Source organism: Anopheles stephensi, chromosome 2, assembly GCF_013141755.1.
Source record: "Anopheles stephensi strain Indian chromosome 2, UCI_ANSTEP_V1.0, whole genome shotgun sequence".
NCBI classification, from domain to species: Eukaryota; Metazoa; Arthropoda; class Insecta; order Diptera; family Culicidae; genus Anopheles; species Anopheles stephensi.
Window position 1 is genome coordinate 60,373,857 of NC_050202.1, and position 16,597 is coordinate 60,390,453.

The 16,597-nt window shown below is 45.6% G+C and overlaps 3 protein-coding genes across 3 annotated transcripts in view; 2 read left to right on the plus strand and 1 right to left on the minus strand.

Annotated features, from left to right (window-relative positions):
• Nucleotides 1-1,263: 1,263 nt before the first annotated feature.
• On the minus strand, nucleotides 1,264-5,071 carry LOC118506503 (inhibitor of growth protein 3). The gene is made up of 3 exons (XM_036043718.1): nucleotides 4,985-5,071; nucleotides 2,297-4,392; nucleotides 1,264-2,199 (listed from the first exon to the last, which is right to left on the minus strand). The coding sequence occupies exons 2-3, from the start codon at nucleotides 3,854-3,856 to the stop codon at nucleotides 1,993-1,995; spliced, it is 1,767 nt and encodes a 588-aa protein (XP_035899611.1). The 5' UTR covers nucleotides 3,857-4,392; nucleotides 4,985-5,071; the 3' UTR covers nucleotides 1,264-1,992.
• Nucleotides 5,072-5,339: 268 nt separating this feature from the next.
• The window catches only part of LOC118506509 (microtubule-associated protein Jupiter), a 111,870-nt gene continuing 100,612 nt past the window's right edge, over nucleotides 5,340-16,597 (plus strand). The window contains exon 1 of the mRNA XM_036043730.1: nucleotides 5,340-5,756. Coding sequence (XP_035899623.1) covers nucleotides 5,701-5,756 — 56 coding nt within the window. The 5' untranslated portion in view covers nucleotides 5,340-5,700. The remainder of the gene's footprint in view (nucleotides 5,757-16,597) is intronic.
• The window catches only part of LOC118506514, a 39,418-nt gene continuing 38,829 nt past the window's right edge, over nucleotides 16,009-16,597 (plus strand). Inside the window, exon 1 of the mRNA XM_036043741.1 lies at nucleotides 16,009-16,192. Within this exon, the coding sequence (XP_035899634.1) occupies nucleotides 16,021-16,192 (172 nt within the window). The 5' untranslated portion in view covers nucleotides 16,009-16,020. The remainder of the gene's footprint in view (nucleotides 16,193-16,597) is intronic.

The window sequence follows — 16,597 nt, forward strand, 5'->3', positions numbered from 1 at the left end:
GCGAGTGTGAGTTGCGTGCAGCAGTGCTCGGCTATGCTGTTGTGAGCATTCTCTCGCCGACGACTTTCTTTCTGCCACAGGCAACAGTTTGGGGCCGGCCAGCAGAGAGTACAGCCAAGCACACACGCATACGCGCGGTTTGGGTACGCGATCATGGACAACGAAAGCTCCGGAGAAAGAAAAGCTGCGGTTTTTTTTTTGGAGGGTGGAGATCAGTCCGATATAAGGGATGAGGTAGAATGACTTGCTGAAAGAATGGCTATCCTGTGGGTTGAGGTCATTCACGGGTTGGTGATCGTTCGATCAATTACTCTCAGGAGCACATTAGCGCGAGGGATGGTATATAGGTCATCCCGGGTCGGTCAACTGTCTCTCCGAGGGCAGGGTCTTAAAATCCTGAAATATGCAATTGACGCTCAATAACAGGTTTTGTCGGTCGATTTTGCATGCACAGAGGTAAGCGAAAGAGGTTGGTGGCCGGTTTCTCGATTCTGGGTCTTTCTGAGCAGTTTGTGCGTTATAAGCTCGGTTAGTGAACTTTTTTCCTATTTTTTATAATAATACTACGCAACTACTATTGGGAAAACCTTACTCTCTTGGTCAATTAAGCATACTCGCCTGTTGCCTAATTAATTCGAACTGATTCCCTCTGAGAAGCTGGCAAAAATTCTTCCAGCGAACCGTTTGTCACCACTAATTGGACCACCAAGAAAAGATGCTGAGAAATTATTAGAATCGGAAACGAACCTGGTGCAGAATTTTTGGGCCCCGGATTTTTTTTTTTTTAAATTAATCTCTATCTGCGCTTCTCAGCCGAGAACGCAAAGCGAGGTTCCCTCGAAATGCGAACCTCCAAATCAACCAACAACCGTTATGTGTGTTTCCTCCCTTTTGGACCCCGGTACGCAAAATAAAAGGAAAACGTGCTTCAAGCCGTTTGGCACAACCTGTTCCAACTCCAAGCGAGATTGTTGCTGTGTGTTTGCCGTCGTAGCATGCGCGATCTCGGAACGCATCGTAATGTAAATAAACATTTACAGTGCTCTGGTTACTACAGGGAGCGGTTGTTAGACGATAGTTTCTTCTTGCTTGGCTCTACCTACAACGCCGAAAGGTCTCGGCCAGTCATTTCGGGCTTTGTGTGACTTAATTTTACCCCTAGTAAAGTAGTCAGTCCCTTTGTACGGGGAGACGGTCTGGATGGGATTCGAACCGCGGACCCTTAATCGGATGTGATAATTTAAACAACAACTCGGAAGCTGGTTTGTTGCACATAATCTGACGATTGATATTTGTTTTTCAGCTTTCTTTATCAACTTTCCAAGAAAAAAAAAATCCCTTATTATCAATACTCTTTCTGCTAAAATCTTACTGCTCGATTCCTGGTCATAAATATAGTGTTCGCGGGCTTTTTTTATGTGCTTCCAATTTTTAAATTCTTCCTTCGGCGGCACATTATGCTCTGGCGTACACAGCGCAGCGGCGGCGGGTTCTGTCTCTGCACTCCTCCGAACGATTGCCAGCTGAGGGCGATTTGTTTTCTCTAAAATTCTATTTAGAGTCCCACATATCCTCATCAAATCAAGACTCAAAGATCTTGACGACGAAGATCAAACACGACTTCCTTCAAGGAAGTAGCCACCAAACGACCGTTACCATCTCGAACACCGACGTAGGGCAATGCACAATTAAAATCGATAAAAAATTACAAATGAAAACAAATAAAATACAAGAAAACGAAAGGGTCGAACCACTACATCACTATTTGCGCTGATTCGAAATAATAGAGAAGTGAGAAGCTTAAACTGTTAAACGAAATAGTACGAAACATCTGCAACAAACACATTCGACAATCCTTTCGCTGCCCTGTCCATCTTTTACATTCTTAAGCAAATAGGGTGGCTAGCGTTAGGGACGCGTGGTGTAGGGGCAAGTGCCTTTTGCACTGGCCGTTGCTGTCCCGCCCGTCCGCTCCCCTCCCTCTAATACGATCTACGTTTTTTCTTCCTTCTCCTTGTTGTAGCGTTCGAGCTCCTTGAGGAATTGTGCCTTCGGTTTCATCACGTTCGGTCGATCGCCGCGACAGTTCGGGCAGAACCAGCGACCCTTCGGTTTGGAGATGAGCGAAACGCAGCTAAAGTGGAACCACTCGATCGGACAGAGATCATTATCACAGAGGATCATTTCGCCGAAAGAAATCTGCAGAAAGCAAAAAATCAAAGCATTGAACGTTAGCAAAAAGGTGATTATAAAACTGATTGAATTTTTGAAATCCTGTAAAGGACGGCCCTCTCACCTGATCACACAGACAGTAAGTCGGTTCGTCCGGATCGATCGTTTCCTCGGCGGCTGGCGTATCTTCCCGTGCTTCCCGCGTTGCCTGCGATCCTCGACCACCCGTCTTTCGCTTTTTCTTCTTGCCGGCGTTGGCACCACCGGCCCCGCTACCGCCAGCTGCGCTGTTGCCACTGCCGGTGCCCTTTTTGCCAGTGCCCTGGTTGGCGGAACTGTTCAGCTGAGAGTTGCTGCTTCCTGAGCCACCACCGCCGCTACCGCCATTGCCGTTGCCATTATTGCCACTCGTGTTGCCGGTACCGGTAGTGGAGCTGTTTGCACCACCGTTGCCACCGCCATTGCCACCTTTAGTACCATTACCCCCGATTGTGGAGCTCTGCGTTTGGCCAGTACCCGGCTGGCCACTTAAACTATTATGGCTGCTTGCTGATCCACTAGTGCTACCGTTGCCACCATTGCCAGCACTTCCGATGCCACCAGATTCCGGTTTCATTGCTCCGCCCAGCGTCTGTCCACTGTTGCCAACGCTGGTGATGGTTACGCTACCCGACAGACCACTTCCTACCCCACCGGATGTATTACTGGGACTTCCACCCGAAGCTCCGGTACCTCCTCCACTACCACCACCACCGCCGCCAAGAACATCCTCGATCGGGTCCACCTCCATCGCGCTAACGCCACACAGCGAGTTGGGCGTATTGGAACCATTCGCCGAGCCACTACCACCGGTCTGTTCGTTGCGTGTTCTTCGGGCACGTTTGGAGCTTCGCTCGTTACTCAGCGAACCACTGCCATTGTTGCCACCGTACATTCCGGACCCATTTCCACCCACTCCGAGTGTGCTTCCGAGTCCGTTGCCGCTCGTTCCATTGCTTGTGTGCATGATATGCGAGTTGGAACCGATTACTCCGCTGCCCCCGTTACTGCCAGCACCACCCATACCGTAGCCACCGGACACGTTTGGACCGTTGCCAGTTCCATTGCCCGTTATGCCGTACTGACCCGGTCCGTTGCTTGTCGTGCTGCTACCACCCACGGCGCCGCCGATCAAACTCGTACCATTTCCATCCCGAGCAACATCCAGCGACTTATCGTCGCGTCCGGCGTAATCAAGCCGTACGAAAAACTCGTTGCCAAGGTTAACGAAATCCTGATCCAGTTGGCGCGTTTTATGATCGATCAAGTCTTGCAGTTGTTGGATGATTTGTAACTTTTCATCGCCCAGCTCCTGTGCGGCGATGAGACTCTTCTGTATCCGGGAAGTGGCTCGCTTGAGACTGTTGCTCTGTTCGGCCGTCGATGGCGTCGCGGGTGCTGAGGCTTCGTTTGTGTTGGGTTTCGTTCCGCCAGCGGTGGTCGACGCTTGTCCCTGGTTAAGGTTCCACTGCTCGCAGTACGTATTCACGTCCCGCAGGTGACTCCGGTAGAGGACATCGATTTCGCGTATGCGTGACAGATGCCGCTGCACATCGTCCGGCAGGTTTTCTATCGAATCGAGATAGTTTTCGACGTAGTTCGTTGAGTAGTGGGCTTCCACCGTCACCGTGCCAACGTTTATCATTGTGCCGAAAAGGTAGGTGCACGGTTGTTTGCAGAGGAACGAGGTTGTTTGCTTACTTTTCTCCCAGTGGTCACAAGTTTGCTGCTGAGACGCTACACGCTGAGTCTGGTGACTTACTCTTTACCACCTAACCTATGATGGGCTGCTTCCACAAAGCCTACATTGTGTCAGCTTCGTTCGTCACTGGAAGATTCAGATCGGAAAGCTCTGGTGGCCAATTAGAAGTACGTCCACAAATCGCACGGGGTAATCACGGTAATAGTTCCTTTATCTGAATTTTCTGTTTTCGAAGCGTGTTTTTTATTGTAAGAGCCGAAGCAAACATACAAACTGTATGCTTTGCTGGTTTACGAACACGTTTAGCACAATCGCTGCTCAAATGCACTACGTGTAATGTGTATGCACAGAGAAAGAAACCAGATTTTCCGCTTTTGGTTAAGTTTGTTTTTGATTCGCTAGATGTATGCTTTGAAAAATGGCGACGATGCACGAAAGTCGCAAAGTGGTATTGGGCAATGGGTCATTTCAGTTGACGTCTGGAGGAACAAATTTCGTAAAAACGAGGATGAGAATAAACTTCATGTCACGGAAGTTTTTACTAAGATTAAGTTGATGAACATTCTCAACTATTTTAGTGAAGTGCAAAGGATGAGTTTAAACCAAGGTATGTAGATATAGAAGGTAGAGTTGTTTAGAGCAAATTGACATTTCTCGACCTGACATAACAGTTCCGAGGTGATCGAGGGGAAGGGTATTGAGAAGAGTGAGAGCAGCATCGGAGGAGGCGCCGGTGGTGGTATCGCTTGCGATTTTTTGACGAAAAATGCAACCAAATATCGTCAATCTTTTGTGGGACAACTCTTAATATGCAAAGATGACCCATAAATTAGCGAAATTGCTCAAGGGACTGAGAATCGAGGCTGTTTGTTCATGTTGGTAGCCCCATACCATATGTTTTTGTAAACAAACTCTGACATAACTCGACTAAAATGTCGCCCTGTCAAATCGATAAAAATTCACCTTCTAAATACATACACCTTGGTTTAAACTATAAACAAAACTTTATGAGAGGTGTGAGATGCGCAAATATGAAATAAATAAATAGTTTCCCAATGTTGTGAGGCTTACCACAGTGCGTAATGGTGATGGGCGGCGACATTTAGTTGGAGCGGAATCGATCCAAACAGACTCAGTCCTATCCGGATCTGGTTCAAGCTGTTTTTACGGAAATGTAAATAATTAAGATTAAAATTAAATTTACACCTATTTTACCGTAAAGAAATAAGTTTAATAAAATAGATAAATATTCTTAAAACCAGCATGAGTAAATAAGCTAGAAATAAAATTCGAAACATAAGCAACAAATTCGAAGTTGCTAGACGGAAACCGGCCCGAATGCACCATTCGGTCGCTCTAGTGTAAATTCGAACCATTCGCAACGGCTACAGCGTCACAAGCGGTTTCAATTCGCTCCCACTTTCTGTCCAACAGTTCAAAGGCTCGGATGTGTTTTGTTTACGCTCGTGTCGCCATTCTTTAATTTTCCCGCGTGTGTTTTCTTTCAGTTTCGTAAAGGCCAAGTTTCATTCGGTGCTATCCTACTGCGTAAGGATAACCAGTGTCTAAAAGTGTACTTACCGGTCTCTCAACTAGTGTCGCGTTAAACATACGTGCGTGTTAATCCCGTTGCGAAACGTTTTTTTTGCTACCAATCGAATTGCGAAAACCTTCCAAACAAATCAGCTGCTTGCCGATTTTAGTTTTGTGTTCGATCGTGAATATCGTGTGCTCAGTGCCGCAAGTTTTTACGTGTTTTCGTGGTTAAAACTCATCAGCCCTTCAACATGACTTCGACTAACTTCACGGTTGGATTTGGCGAAAACTCCAAGGCCTCAAGCAAGTAAGTGCAAACACGAATCCGGCTTACCCGGTTCCCCAGGCAGCGGCACCGATGCTCTCGGTTCTTTTGTGCCGGCTCTTTCTTGTCAGATTCGCTCTGCTTTTGGAGCCACTGGATGCCGCAACAAGATTTCCGGCCGAAGAGCAAGAAGAAGGTCGATGTGCGCACACACACACACACACACACACACACACACACACACACACACACACACACACACACACACACACCGGGGGACAAGATCGTTCTGGCGCGTTCCCATTCTTGGGGGGTTTCTGCTCTTGTTCTTGTAAGATCTCGTTTTTACACCAGTTTATTGGCTCGTGGTCTTGTTGTAGGAGAGCAGCAGCAGCAGCAGCAGCGAAGGAAGCAGCTGCCGGGGTGGGACATTGCCAAACGTGGTGGGAATTTGCAGCAGCGTTCGCCTGTGTTGGAATGGAAGTTACACAAAGGGCCCCCCCATTTCACTTCATATGGAGAGAATATTTTTCCGTCAGTGCAGTTTTATTCCACAATCGAAAGTCAATGCTTGCTTGGTTGCTACAGTAAAACTTGTTATGGTTTGTTACAGGCAAATGTCCAAAAGGAAACATTTCTTCGTCCACTCGCTGTAAAGGCACCGAGTTGTGTGATATTAATTTAGTTTATTTATTAAAAAGCCATTAAATCATACATCGGACTTGATTTACAACCCTTCCCCCCGATGGAACTTCTATCGGTTAGAACATCTTTACTGCCGTGCCCGGACTGTAATGCAGGGCGCCCATAAAATTTCAAATAAATGCAAATCGTGCTACTGTAGATAAATTAATCTCTCAGTGCCATAAAATCGCTCACAATAGCGCGTGAATTAAATGGTAGTAAAGATTGTGTATCTTTCCATTTTAGCCTACAAAGACCACGCTTATCGCGATGGAACAACGGCAATAATAAATATTGGAAAAAAAGGAGGATCGATGCATGGACTAGACCCGGCTTTTTTAGCTCCCATTGGCACGTCGGTTTGATCGGTCGGTTGGATCGGGCAATGCTAATGTTTCGCAGCATGCCAACAAGCCAGAGGAATTCCTTTTTTTCGCAAAGAGACACCCAACTCTTCGCGGCACCACGCTGGAAGAGATGTAATACCTTTGGAAAACATTCCTCAAATACTCAACCGTGTAACGGAAGGTATGCGCGACTCTCCGACTGTTCCGTACCGAACGATCCAGACCAATCAGATGATGATGATGGTGGTGGTCAAATCTAGATCGAGACCGCTTGTTAGTCGCTGGAAACAAATTGTTTCGGATCGATCTGCTGAACTAACCCACGCCACGGACTACTGGTGTCCGAAGCACCAGAAGTGGCTTCGGAATGTGGACCTGCGTTACAGATATGTCACTTGGGTTGGGTGCGCATGTTTATCGAGAAGATAGTGGTAAAATGGACTTTATATGCACACCGGTCAGATGAGTTTTATTGTTTACGGATCGTGAATCTTTATGGCTGGCCAATGTTCGTCTTAGTCAGCAAAAAGGTTGTCTATGGTGGTTCTCCTGTTACATCGAAAGTCTCCATCCATGGTCCCGTCAGTGGTGGTTCTGTGTGCGTTTCTTTTCCGGAATAATGAGCGGTGCTCTTGGAGGTTAGCCCCTCTCCATGGACTGCATTCACAGTTTTGCAACCAGACCCATGTGCACTGCACCTTCGGCTGGGGGTGATTTAAAGCGAAAGCATTCAATATAATTACAAATCTACTTCTAAACGTACAGCCACACTCATACACGAGCCGAGGGATTGCTCTCCGGGCGTTTGAATCTTTCCCTCTTCTAACGGTCGTCGTGGTGGGGTCGGTGGATTAATCCGGTTTCTGCTCTTTACGCTGTTCTACGTAGGCACACCGACTTTAAATAAGGTGGTGTAGCAGCACAGCTGAGCTGCGGAGAAGGTTTTGTGACGAGAACAACTCCTTCACCGTTTTGCTGCTGCTTATTATATCCCTGTGTTTTTTTTTCGAGGGCAAATCATTCCATTTTTTTACTCTTTTGATGTTGTGCGTATTGCGGAAATCTTACCACGCGAAGCTTGAGATTTTGGGTAATGGGATTGCGTTTTTTGGCGATCTCGATCTACCCAGTTTCCTGTAGATCCTTTGTTTTGCTAGCACTTTGTAGAACCCGCTTCCTTCAAGATTGCCAGCACAATAAATCGAGCCAAATTTAGGCGGACAACCATGCGAGAGGGGGAGTTTCATGGACTCTCTGTTTGGTTTGGAGGATGATAATAATAATAATAATAATGCTCCAGTATTCGTACCCCACCTCGCACAAACCATTGCTGTTTTATAATTAAAATCACACTTTATCACATCACAAGACGAGAGCTGTCTTTTTATCTGCCACACAGCTTCGTTCTTTATCGCCAGCATCGCGAGCTTCAATCACAGTGTGCATAGGCGGTTGCACATGAGGACGCACTCGCTTTGTTTCGGATGCAATCGCATGCAATAGCTCCCTTTGCGTGAACTGATCGCTTTCTTTGACAACGTCTAAGACGATAGAGAACAAGATGACGAAGACTTGGGACTGGCAGACGACGCAGGGTTGGTTCGGTTGAACGCCTCCGAAGCGAGAACTCTCTGGGATGAAAGAAGAGCAGTCTCCAACGTTGTGTTTGACATGCTGTACCAAGAACAAGAAAAAGCATTCGATGCGCCGCAGTACATTATGAGTCATGCTGCCGCTTGCAGGAAGTGGTCTTGATGAACTGTCTTGAACTTTTCCTTCCCTTGGGCTTGGCTGGTTTGAATGTAAAATACAATCCTCGATTGAGTTTCATTCATGCGCATCCTGTCGAATGGAAAATAATCTATATTTATTGTTTCTTTTGTTATTGGGCGGCGCAGCAGGGATGATGATCTCTAGGCAATAGAGCGGTTGTAGAAAATGAAGTGCTCTAGAGAGATATTTTTATAGCCTGTTTTGCGTCCTTGGTTTAATTTTAAATAAGTTCTTTGTAGTACAACCAAATAAAAATAAATTACTAGATACAGGTTCTTAGTTTTAAGGTTTAGATTTCTGATACCTCTCGTTTATTATTTTCACATCCCAAAATATCTTAACTTAAAGAACAGCTCAATCTTTTATTTTATTATTTGCTTTTAGTGTAATCACTCATCGCGAAACCTCCACAATATCCACGAATATCCTCAAAAATCAAATTTGAGCCAATTTAGGTAGAGGATCTGACATTCAGAGGACATACAGAGGATCAAGGAAAAATTCAAAGTTTTCAGTCACTTATTATGAGACTTCTGTCTCAGACCTGTCTAAAATTTTCGTAAAATTAGTAAGAACCTTTGTCAACCATATTAAGGTAATTCACTCTTTTGAGATTGGGCTACTTCTAGAATCAGCCAAAAAAATTAATAGATTTAGAATAAATATTGGCAATAACTTATACAGACATAAAAACCCGAGGACGCTTCATAATAATTAAAGAGATATAACGAGCTACCCTTAAAATTCTTCACATTATTGCGGAGAATATTTTTCTGCCCTAAATAATAATTTCTTTGCAAGCGGCCTCTTTCTCCAAGGAACGTAATCCGATACCACATTACATCCATTTAAATCTCTTCCTTTATGTTTCCTGTCTGGGCGCAATAATCGTTCTAGAACAAAGTGTGCTGCTCGTTGCTGTTTGGCTGTAAAAACAAAACTGACCGTCGCGGTATAATGTTTTCTGTGTGAGTCATCGAAATACGCTGCTGTCTATCGGTATCCAATAGCATTTCTCCATCTCCAGCATTTTACCACTCGGTGGTGAAGAGTGATCTTCTTGGTCGTGAGCGAAGGGCATTCGCGTTCGCTTGTAGACGTACTAATTGATTTCTCTCCGTTTGTTCGTGGATCCACTTGAGACGATTGAGAAGAAATGGATGTTTCAATGTAAACGAATATGTTGAGTCTTCTCCAGTATATGGCATTTTTGGAAGATGGGACAGGTATACCTTCGGTGGATCCTCTGATAGAGTAATCCGTTCCGGTGACACACCTCGATAAAAAAACTAGATTTTAAGGCGGCGAACCCGTTTCGGGTTCGGTACTTTCAGTTTTCATCGTATTAAAATGGACCGTACGCGTTCTCCCACACTAAATACTGTGAAGCGACCCTTTTTGTTCAGGACGCCGGAGTCATCTTTGTCGCCGGGCGCAATGAGTTATGGTTTCAAGATCGTCTGTGATCGTGTTGTTAGATACTGCCTCAACTGCATACCAAATGACGGTGAGTAGGCAATTGATGTCTCGCCGTTCGAACGACAATATGCCCACCGACATGGGCGAAGAATAGGATGAAGAAGCGCGCGTGTCTCAAGGATGGTCAGTGGTTGTGGTTGGAGTTTGCTTCAAAGCACTACATATGCCTTTTTTATACTCGGTGAACAGGATTGTTGCCGGCTGAAGTGTGGATCGGGTTGATGGTGCCGATGTTCTTACATTGAACGGTGGGATTATGTTTCAATCTGAGGACTAGTATTCCAGCCAGTACACACACTGTAAGGTTATCGTCTTCCTTTTGAATAATTACTCCACCAATTGTCGGGCACCGTTCTACAGTGCTCTCTTGGGCCGGCTGTTGGATGAATAATATTATGCACTTTTACAACTCTTTACGATATTGATTGGTCAAGTACCACCACCCCAGAGCCGTTCTACCAGGGCAGCTCATAATTCATTGTACCAAGACGCTCTCTCTTCTCTCGAATCCTTCTTCCCGTGTTGCAGCGCTGATCTTTCATCTTGTGGCGTTCGGCAAAGATTTATAGCGAATATGGCAGCAGTGATTGGCACCATGGGATGAAAATTGTAAGAAAAAGAGAAGTACCACACATATTGACAGGCGAATGTCACTGGGGGAAAATGGCGAACCGTGCAATTGCGAAAGCGATTGGCACGCCGATGCTAAGTGGGAGTCGAAGCAACGTATATTTTTAAAGTTAAGAATAAGAAACCCTCATTTTTACTTCAAAGTTCGCAGAATGAGTGGCCACAAGTTTTTTTGCGCAGACACACATTTATCGTTCTTTTCCCAAAAGCCATTGCAAAACATATTCCTCAACACTGGTTTGGTGCAAATGGATATACGCGTGTAGGTTCAACCACTTTCCACTGGCGCTTTACCGAGGGAATGAGTTATTGGACCAAAAAAATTAAAGCGGTCCCATAAAAAAGGTGGTGTGACAGAGTGATAAGCTTGTACGTGTCTATTTGAAATGGTCCCCTGCGTCTAACACATCGCTTTAGCATGCGTTTTATGGCGAAAGAGATAAATCAAATATGATATGCGGGGTTTTTGTTTTGGGTGACGATTCTAACATGACACATCGCCTAATTAGCGATATACGATAAGGATGACTAAATGGAACCCCACCACCAGAAAGCGTTGATGAAGATGTACTACACTCCATATGAAAAGTGGAACATGATTATGAGGGCGCGCGGGCGCTCTCCAATCACCGTCTCAATGATCGTGAATCGTGCGCTTTGTCAATAAAAATCTTAGAATAATACTCGAATCGCTGGCGAACTTCATGCCATTCATGCGAGAAGCACGCAGTTGAAGTGGCAAACGAGATGTGAATCCGATCTTTGAAGAGAAATTGTAAACAGAAAGAGACAGGAACGTGTGGAGAGGTTAAGTGCCGCACTTGTAAATGGCAAACACAGGAACATCTGCTGGCGGCGTCGACGACGGGACAGGCAGACAGACAGGAAATAGCTAAGCTCGGTGAGTCATCGTGATTTTATTTCCGAGTCAGCTTAAAAACTGTAACAAGACTATTCCGCACGGAATGACACATGATGCTAGGGATGATATTTAAATTTATGTTCGAAGGGTTCTATAAAGGCAGATTTTTTCTCCGAAGATAATATGAATAATTCTTCGGCTCTTCGTTTGTTATATGGGACTCTTACCCAAAGTCCCTGATATGAGTTAAGACCTGGATTGTCTTAAACCACGTGTTAGGATTTTTTCAACTCTTTCCAGGGTTTAAAGATTAGTTGCTCTTTTTCTGTCTTGGATTGGATACCGAACGATTGATATAGGTCCTCCTATAGCGTACATGACCAAGGTCAGTTGAGAGCCTCTTCGATCGGTGACTTATCCTTTTCCGGCGAGTAATGTGCTTTTCTTCCAGGATATTCCTTACCATTTAGATGGAAGTTCTGCCCTCAGTAGATCAACATTTAGAAACGATAAAGGCACCAGGCGATAAAGCCTGGGATTTTCTTATCGGTTTCTGCTAGAATTTTCTGTCTCTTATCTTTATGAGCTAGCCGGAATATGTTTCTGTTTGACGTTTTCGTGCTCATCAAACGATCGTCAGGATGTGTCTCACTATTTTCTACTTCTTGATACTGAGATAAAACTCACAGTTCAAATAAGTCGTGAAGGTCCTCGAGTGTTTTGGACATAGCTACTCCAAATCAATTAATGACTTTGTAATATTTTGCCAACAAGTCCAGGACCTCTACAGGCTTTAGAGTCAAAAGAGAAGAAACACTAACTCTCCCTTCTAAAAAGCACTTCAAGTTACGAAAAAAATTCTCTAATAGTTATCAGTTGGATTCAACCCCTGTAATTTCTAACGGCTTCCAGAACAGCTGATACTTGTGTTCCTATTTTGCACTACAACTCTCTTACCCCCAAATGTCTCACTTTGGTTTGCTGAATTCGTTGGCAAGCAACCGATTGCAGCTCGCCAAAAAATAGCTGCAGATGTTTGTGCTGATTAGCACCTCCATCGGTTCCATCGTTTTGCTTGTCGCACACATCTTTCGCACCCGTCGACATTTCGGGCCTTTTTTTGCAGCGAAGTGAAGCTACATGGCGAGCATCTGAAGCCAAATCCGAATTCGAATAGGTATCGATCGATCGGCACTGAATCGCTGCCTGGTTGGCGTGCGAAGGTCTAGCAAGAGTTTGCTTTTAAAAATCGATTATCGTTTAAACGGGACACGGTCAGAAGAAAGTGTGTATGTGTGTGGAGCGTGTGTGGGGTGGGGAAATCATCGGGTTTGGGGAAGTTGATGTAGGCGAGCTCTCGTAGGCTAAATGAATTAAAGAAGAATAGCAACAACAGAGAAGGAGGCAAAAAACAGAACACAACTCAACGTCAACCTCGGCGTTCGATGTACGGCCATCACCATCGAACTCTCGCTCCTCCATCGTCCAGGAGTGGGACGATGCTAAGAGGTATAGACATCGTATGCTGCTGCTTTGTGTATTCTTTTTTTCCACTGGCAACATAAAGCATAGAGCCGGACCTGATCGGGACTATTCATCTGACTACCACTACTACCAGTGGAGAAGAATGAAAAAGAGGCATAAAATAAAATAGAAACACCCCTCTATCATTCTCCTTTCTTTCGTGGGTGGCAAAAAATGGTTATCCACCCGAACACAGGGTTCAACATAGTAAGGGTGGATACCACGGCAGAAAACAAGTGGAAGTTGAAGAAGGGCACTAAAAATTGATTTTAGACTATCCAGTGGCAGGCCGTCGTCTCGCTGGTCATACACCAAGAGAAAAAAAACGACATACACCCTCTTGGCCGTTTTGGAGGACGCTCCAAAACAGCGAGACCCGTCTTCCGGACACCGTGCTCCGTTGGGAGATTTTCGTTCGACTGAAGGTGGACGTGGATGTTGGACTGTCTGTCGGTTCACTGCCACCGGTAACGGTAAATGGGAAAATCCGCACAGGTGAGATCCCCGCCTGTTCCAAATCAGTTCGGGACGTTCCGACACCTCTCGCGAAGGGTCAGCGTCAAGGGTTCCAAGAAGGCTGCAAGAAAGTCCGTTGGGTAAGATGTCGATCGACAGTAGTAATTGCACTCCCGGCACCGACTAGACGTTTTATGTACCGGTTCATCTGACAATGTCCGACCGGATTGAGAATCGACCCTTCCGAGCTGTTCTCCATTACCGATCGACGTACTTCAAACCGTACTCCGTCCCAACCGTGTGATCATCGTCGTGTACTTTCACGTTCAAGGACAGTGCGGAACCCTGTTGGCAGGCATCATATAAGAAAACAAATTCCTAGCTCAAGGTGTCCTCAACGGCCCACAGGGAGTTGTGGTGAGGAGGCTGATGTTGTTTTGGCGATATGTATATATTCTCCTTATCCTCCTTCTCGGTGAATTTCAAGTGGTTTGCGTTCGTATTAGAGCAACTCTGTATGGGAGATTGTGTTTGACATAAATTTAAATTCCAAATTGGAGAGCAGAGAGATTCGATAGCCACGAGGTGGGATACGTTGTTATTTGACACCCTGCTTACCATTCCAACGTCCTCAAAAAAAATGGGAAAGAAGTTAGATGGAACGTTTTTTTTTGGCAACAATGGCAATTGGGAACTGGGCGAGATAAGTATAACTTCTAGTCTTCGCCTTTCACGATCGATTCAAATTAGATACCAACATGCTATCAGTTGGCCTGGCTGAAAACCGCTACGCCGCACTCTGGTAGAATCGAGTCAATGTTTATTTGTTGTGGAATGTGAAATCTTGTGTTACTTTGGCTATGATTAAGTCGTCGTTAGGTGACCCGCTCTCTTCCCCGGAATGTGCGGAGAAAACATTCACACACCGAGACACAAACTTTCTTGACATCAAGCACCGGAGTGCATCTGGGGCCTGTTTGGACCCAAGCGCGGGTAAGTTTGGAGTGGATGTTTCGACAAATATTGACCAACGACGCGCTCTCATCTGAACACTCGTTATAGACACGCCGTACAGATAGACGCAGGCCGGTGAGCAAAATCTCCGCTCGGACAACACACTACACAATGCAACCAGGAAGCTCTCGTGCTGACATCTTCTAGCTGGCACGGTTGATGGGCAGGTTGGCCTGGATTGTGTCAGGCATGCGGGTCACAGTGGGAACAGTTTCTCTAGCTGCCCTGTGCGGTTCTCCAACACCAAGATAATTGAGTTTGCTCAAAGCTCAACAGTGGAGGTCACCAGCAATAATGCCGGCGGTGGAGGGGGATTGCTCACCAACGATATAATAGTTGGTGGTTAATTTCTTCGTGTCTTTCTTCCCGATGTAGAATCAACGCGGTGAGCAAAATTGGTGCCATCAGCGTTGGGGATTAATGTACGATAAAGAGGAAACAATGTATCTCCTCGTCGTCGTTTTTTTTTTATTTGTACTTAATGCTAATAATTTGTGAAGAATTTGAAATTATTTAATGTTTACCTTGTTGCACTACACTCCGCGGAACACGCTACTGTGGTGCGCGAGAATAAATTGCGTATACTACCGGTAATTGTCGCTTGCTGCAGATTAAATTGCTACTGACATCGGGAATTGTCAGCGTGCTTTAAATGATCGTGCCGGCACAGCTTGATGTTGTCGGCGATCGGGAGGCATCGTAGATGACATTGATTTCGCGTGACCTCAATGCTCTTCGTCTAGAAGATGAGTAATGCAACAAAAAAGTTCCATGATCATGATCGTGCAGACACAGGACTTCTTATCGACGGTACAGCGTTGCGCTATGTGATGGAACTTATGAGCCATAGAGAATTGCCGCCAGCGTCTCGAGGAAATTAACGTTCTGGAACGATTCTACTCCGTAGAGTTGGTACGAAAAACAACAAACGCCATTTTAATTTGTTTTCGCCTAATTTATCTGCATGCGGCCGGTTGATTGATATGATGAGCTCAGCAGTTTTGTCTCGAAGCGATTTTGTGCGCAAAAATTAATAATCTACCAAGCGCATCTGATTGATTTTGTAGATTCTAGCTTTGGTGTTTGTTGTTTTTGCTAATTATTTTCGTTCTAATGAAGTCTATTCATAAACAGCAGAAGACCGCGTCATTTAAAAATGTTTAAAACTAAGTGCGGCTGGGTACGCCTTCCATATTGCTAGATCCTATTCTCGGCTTCAAGGCAGCTGCTTGGTCGGTGTTCGAGAGCCAGAACGTCTCAATCGTCCGAGGCGTACACACGCTCTCGATACGATAATTTCGCACCATGCGTGTCCGCTTCTGGTGCCTAATGCCTCCTTCTGCTGCTTTGAAAAGCGATTCGTTATACCCCCCTTCTTATCAGTTCCGGACTGCGTTGCTACGACGTGACATGCCTTTCCTCTTCTGGCAATACGGAGCAGTTGGTCTCGGGAGTACCGGGTTGTTTGCTTTTCGAATGAATTCTCGGTTCGTATGTTCTGAGGCGGCTGATTAGAGCCTCTAGAGCTGTGAAGATCATGCAAACCATATGGAACCATAATAATCTTACTCCACTAAGAATCGCTTTGCTCGGTGGTCTAACTCTGGAGTTGCGTTCTCGGGCCAACACCCGCGTGAGCCGAAGAAAAATTATAATAAGTGTCGCCAATCGTAGATATGACGTGACAATCTCCTTCACCCCACCTTTGCGTACGTTGGGAAATTAAACACTGGTGTGCGAGAGTCTAGCAAACGACCGCTCTAGAATTACTATCATTTGATCGAGTGGCGACGAAGCGAATTAGAAAAAAAAACGCATCCAAATGACAGATTAAGGTCGGTGGCGACAGTCTTATGGACTGGACAAGCGTGTGTTTTTTGTGTGTGTGCGTGTGGAAAGCGAGACAGTAAGAAACGGAGATCGAATCCCCGATTGTGACTAGGCCCGCGGATCGATTCGAGTGTTTGTCACGCGATACAAATGTTCTAGAGTCGCGCCGGCCGGTGTGTGTCCGAACATGATTGGGCGTATGTGTTGCGTTCGATTAATGGCGTGTTTGTCTGGCCACGTGCATTAGAACCGGCGTCTTTCACTGACGCCTCGAGTCAATGGCC

Coding starts and splice junctions, on each gene's coding strand:
- LOC118506503 (XM_036043718.1), bottom strand. CDS start 3,856: ATGATAAACGTTGGCACGGTGACGGTGGAAGCCCACTACTCAACGAAC. Junction 2,200..2,296: donor CTTACTGTCTGTGTGATCAG/GTGAGAGGGCCG, acceptor TGCTTTCTGCAG/ATTTCTTTCGGCGAAATGAT.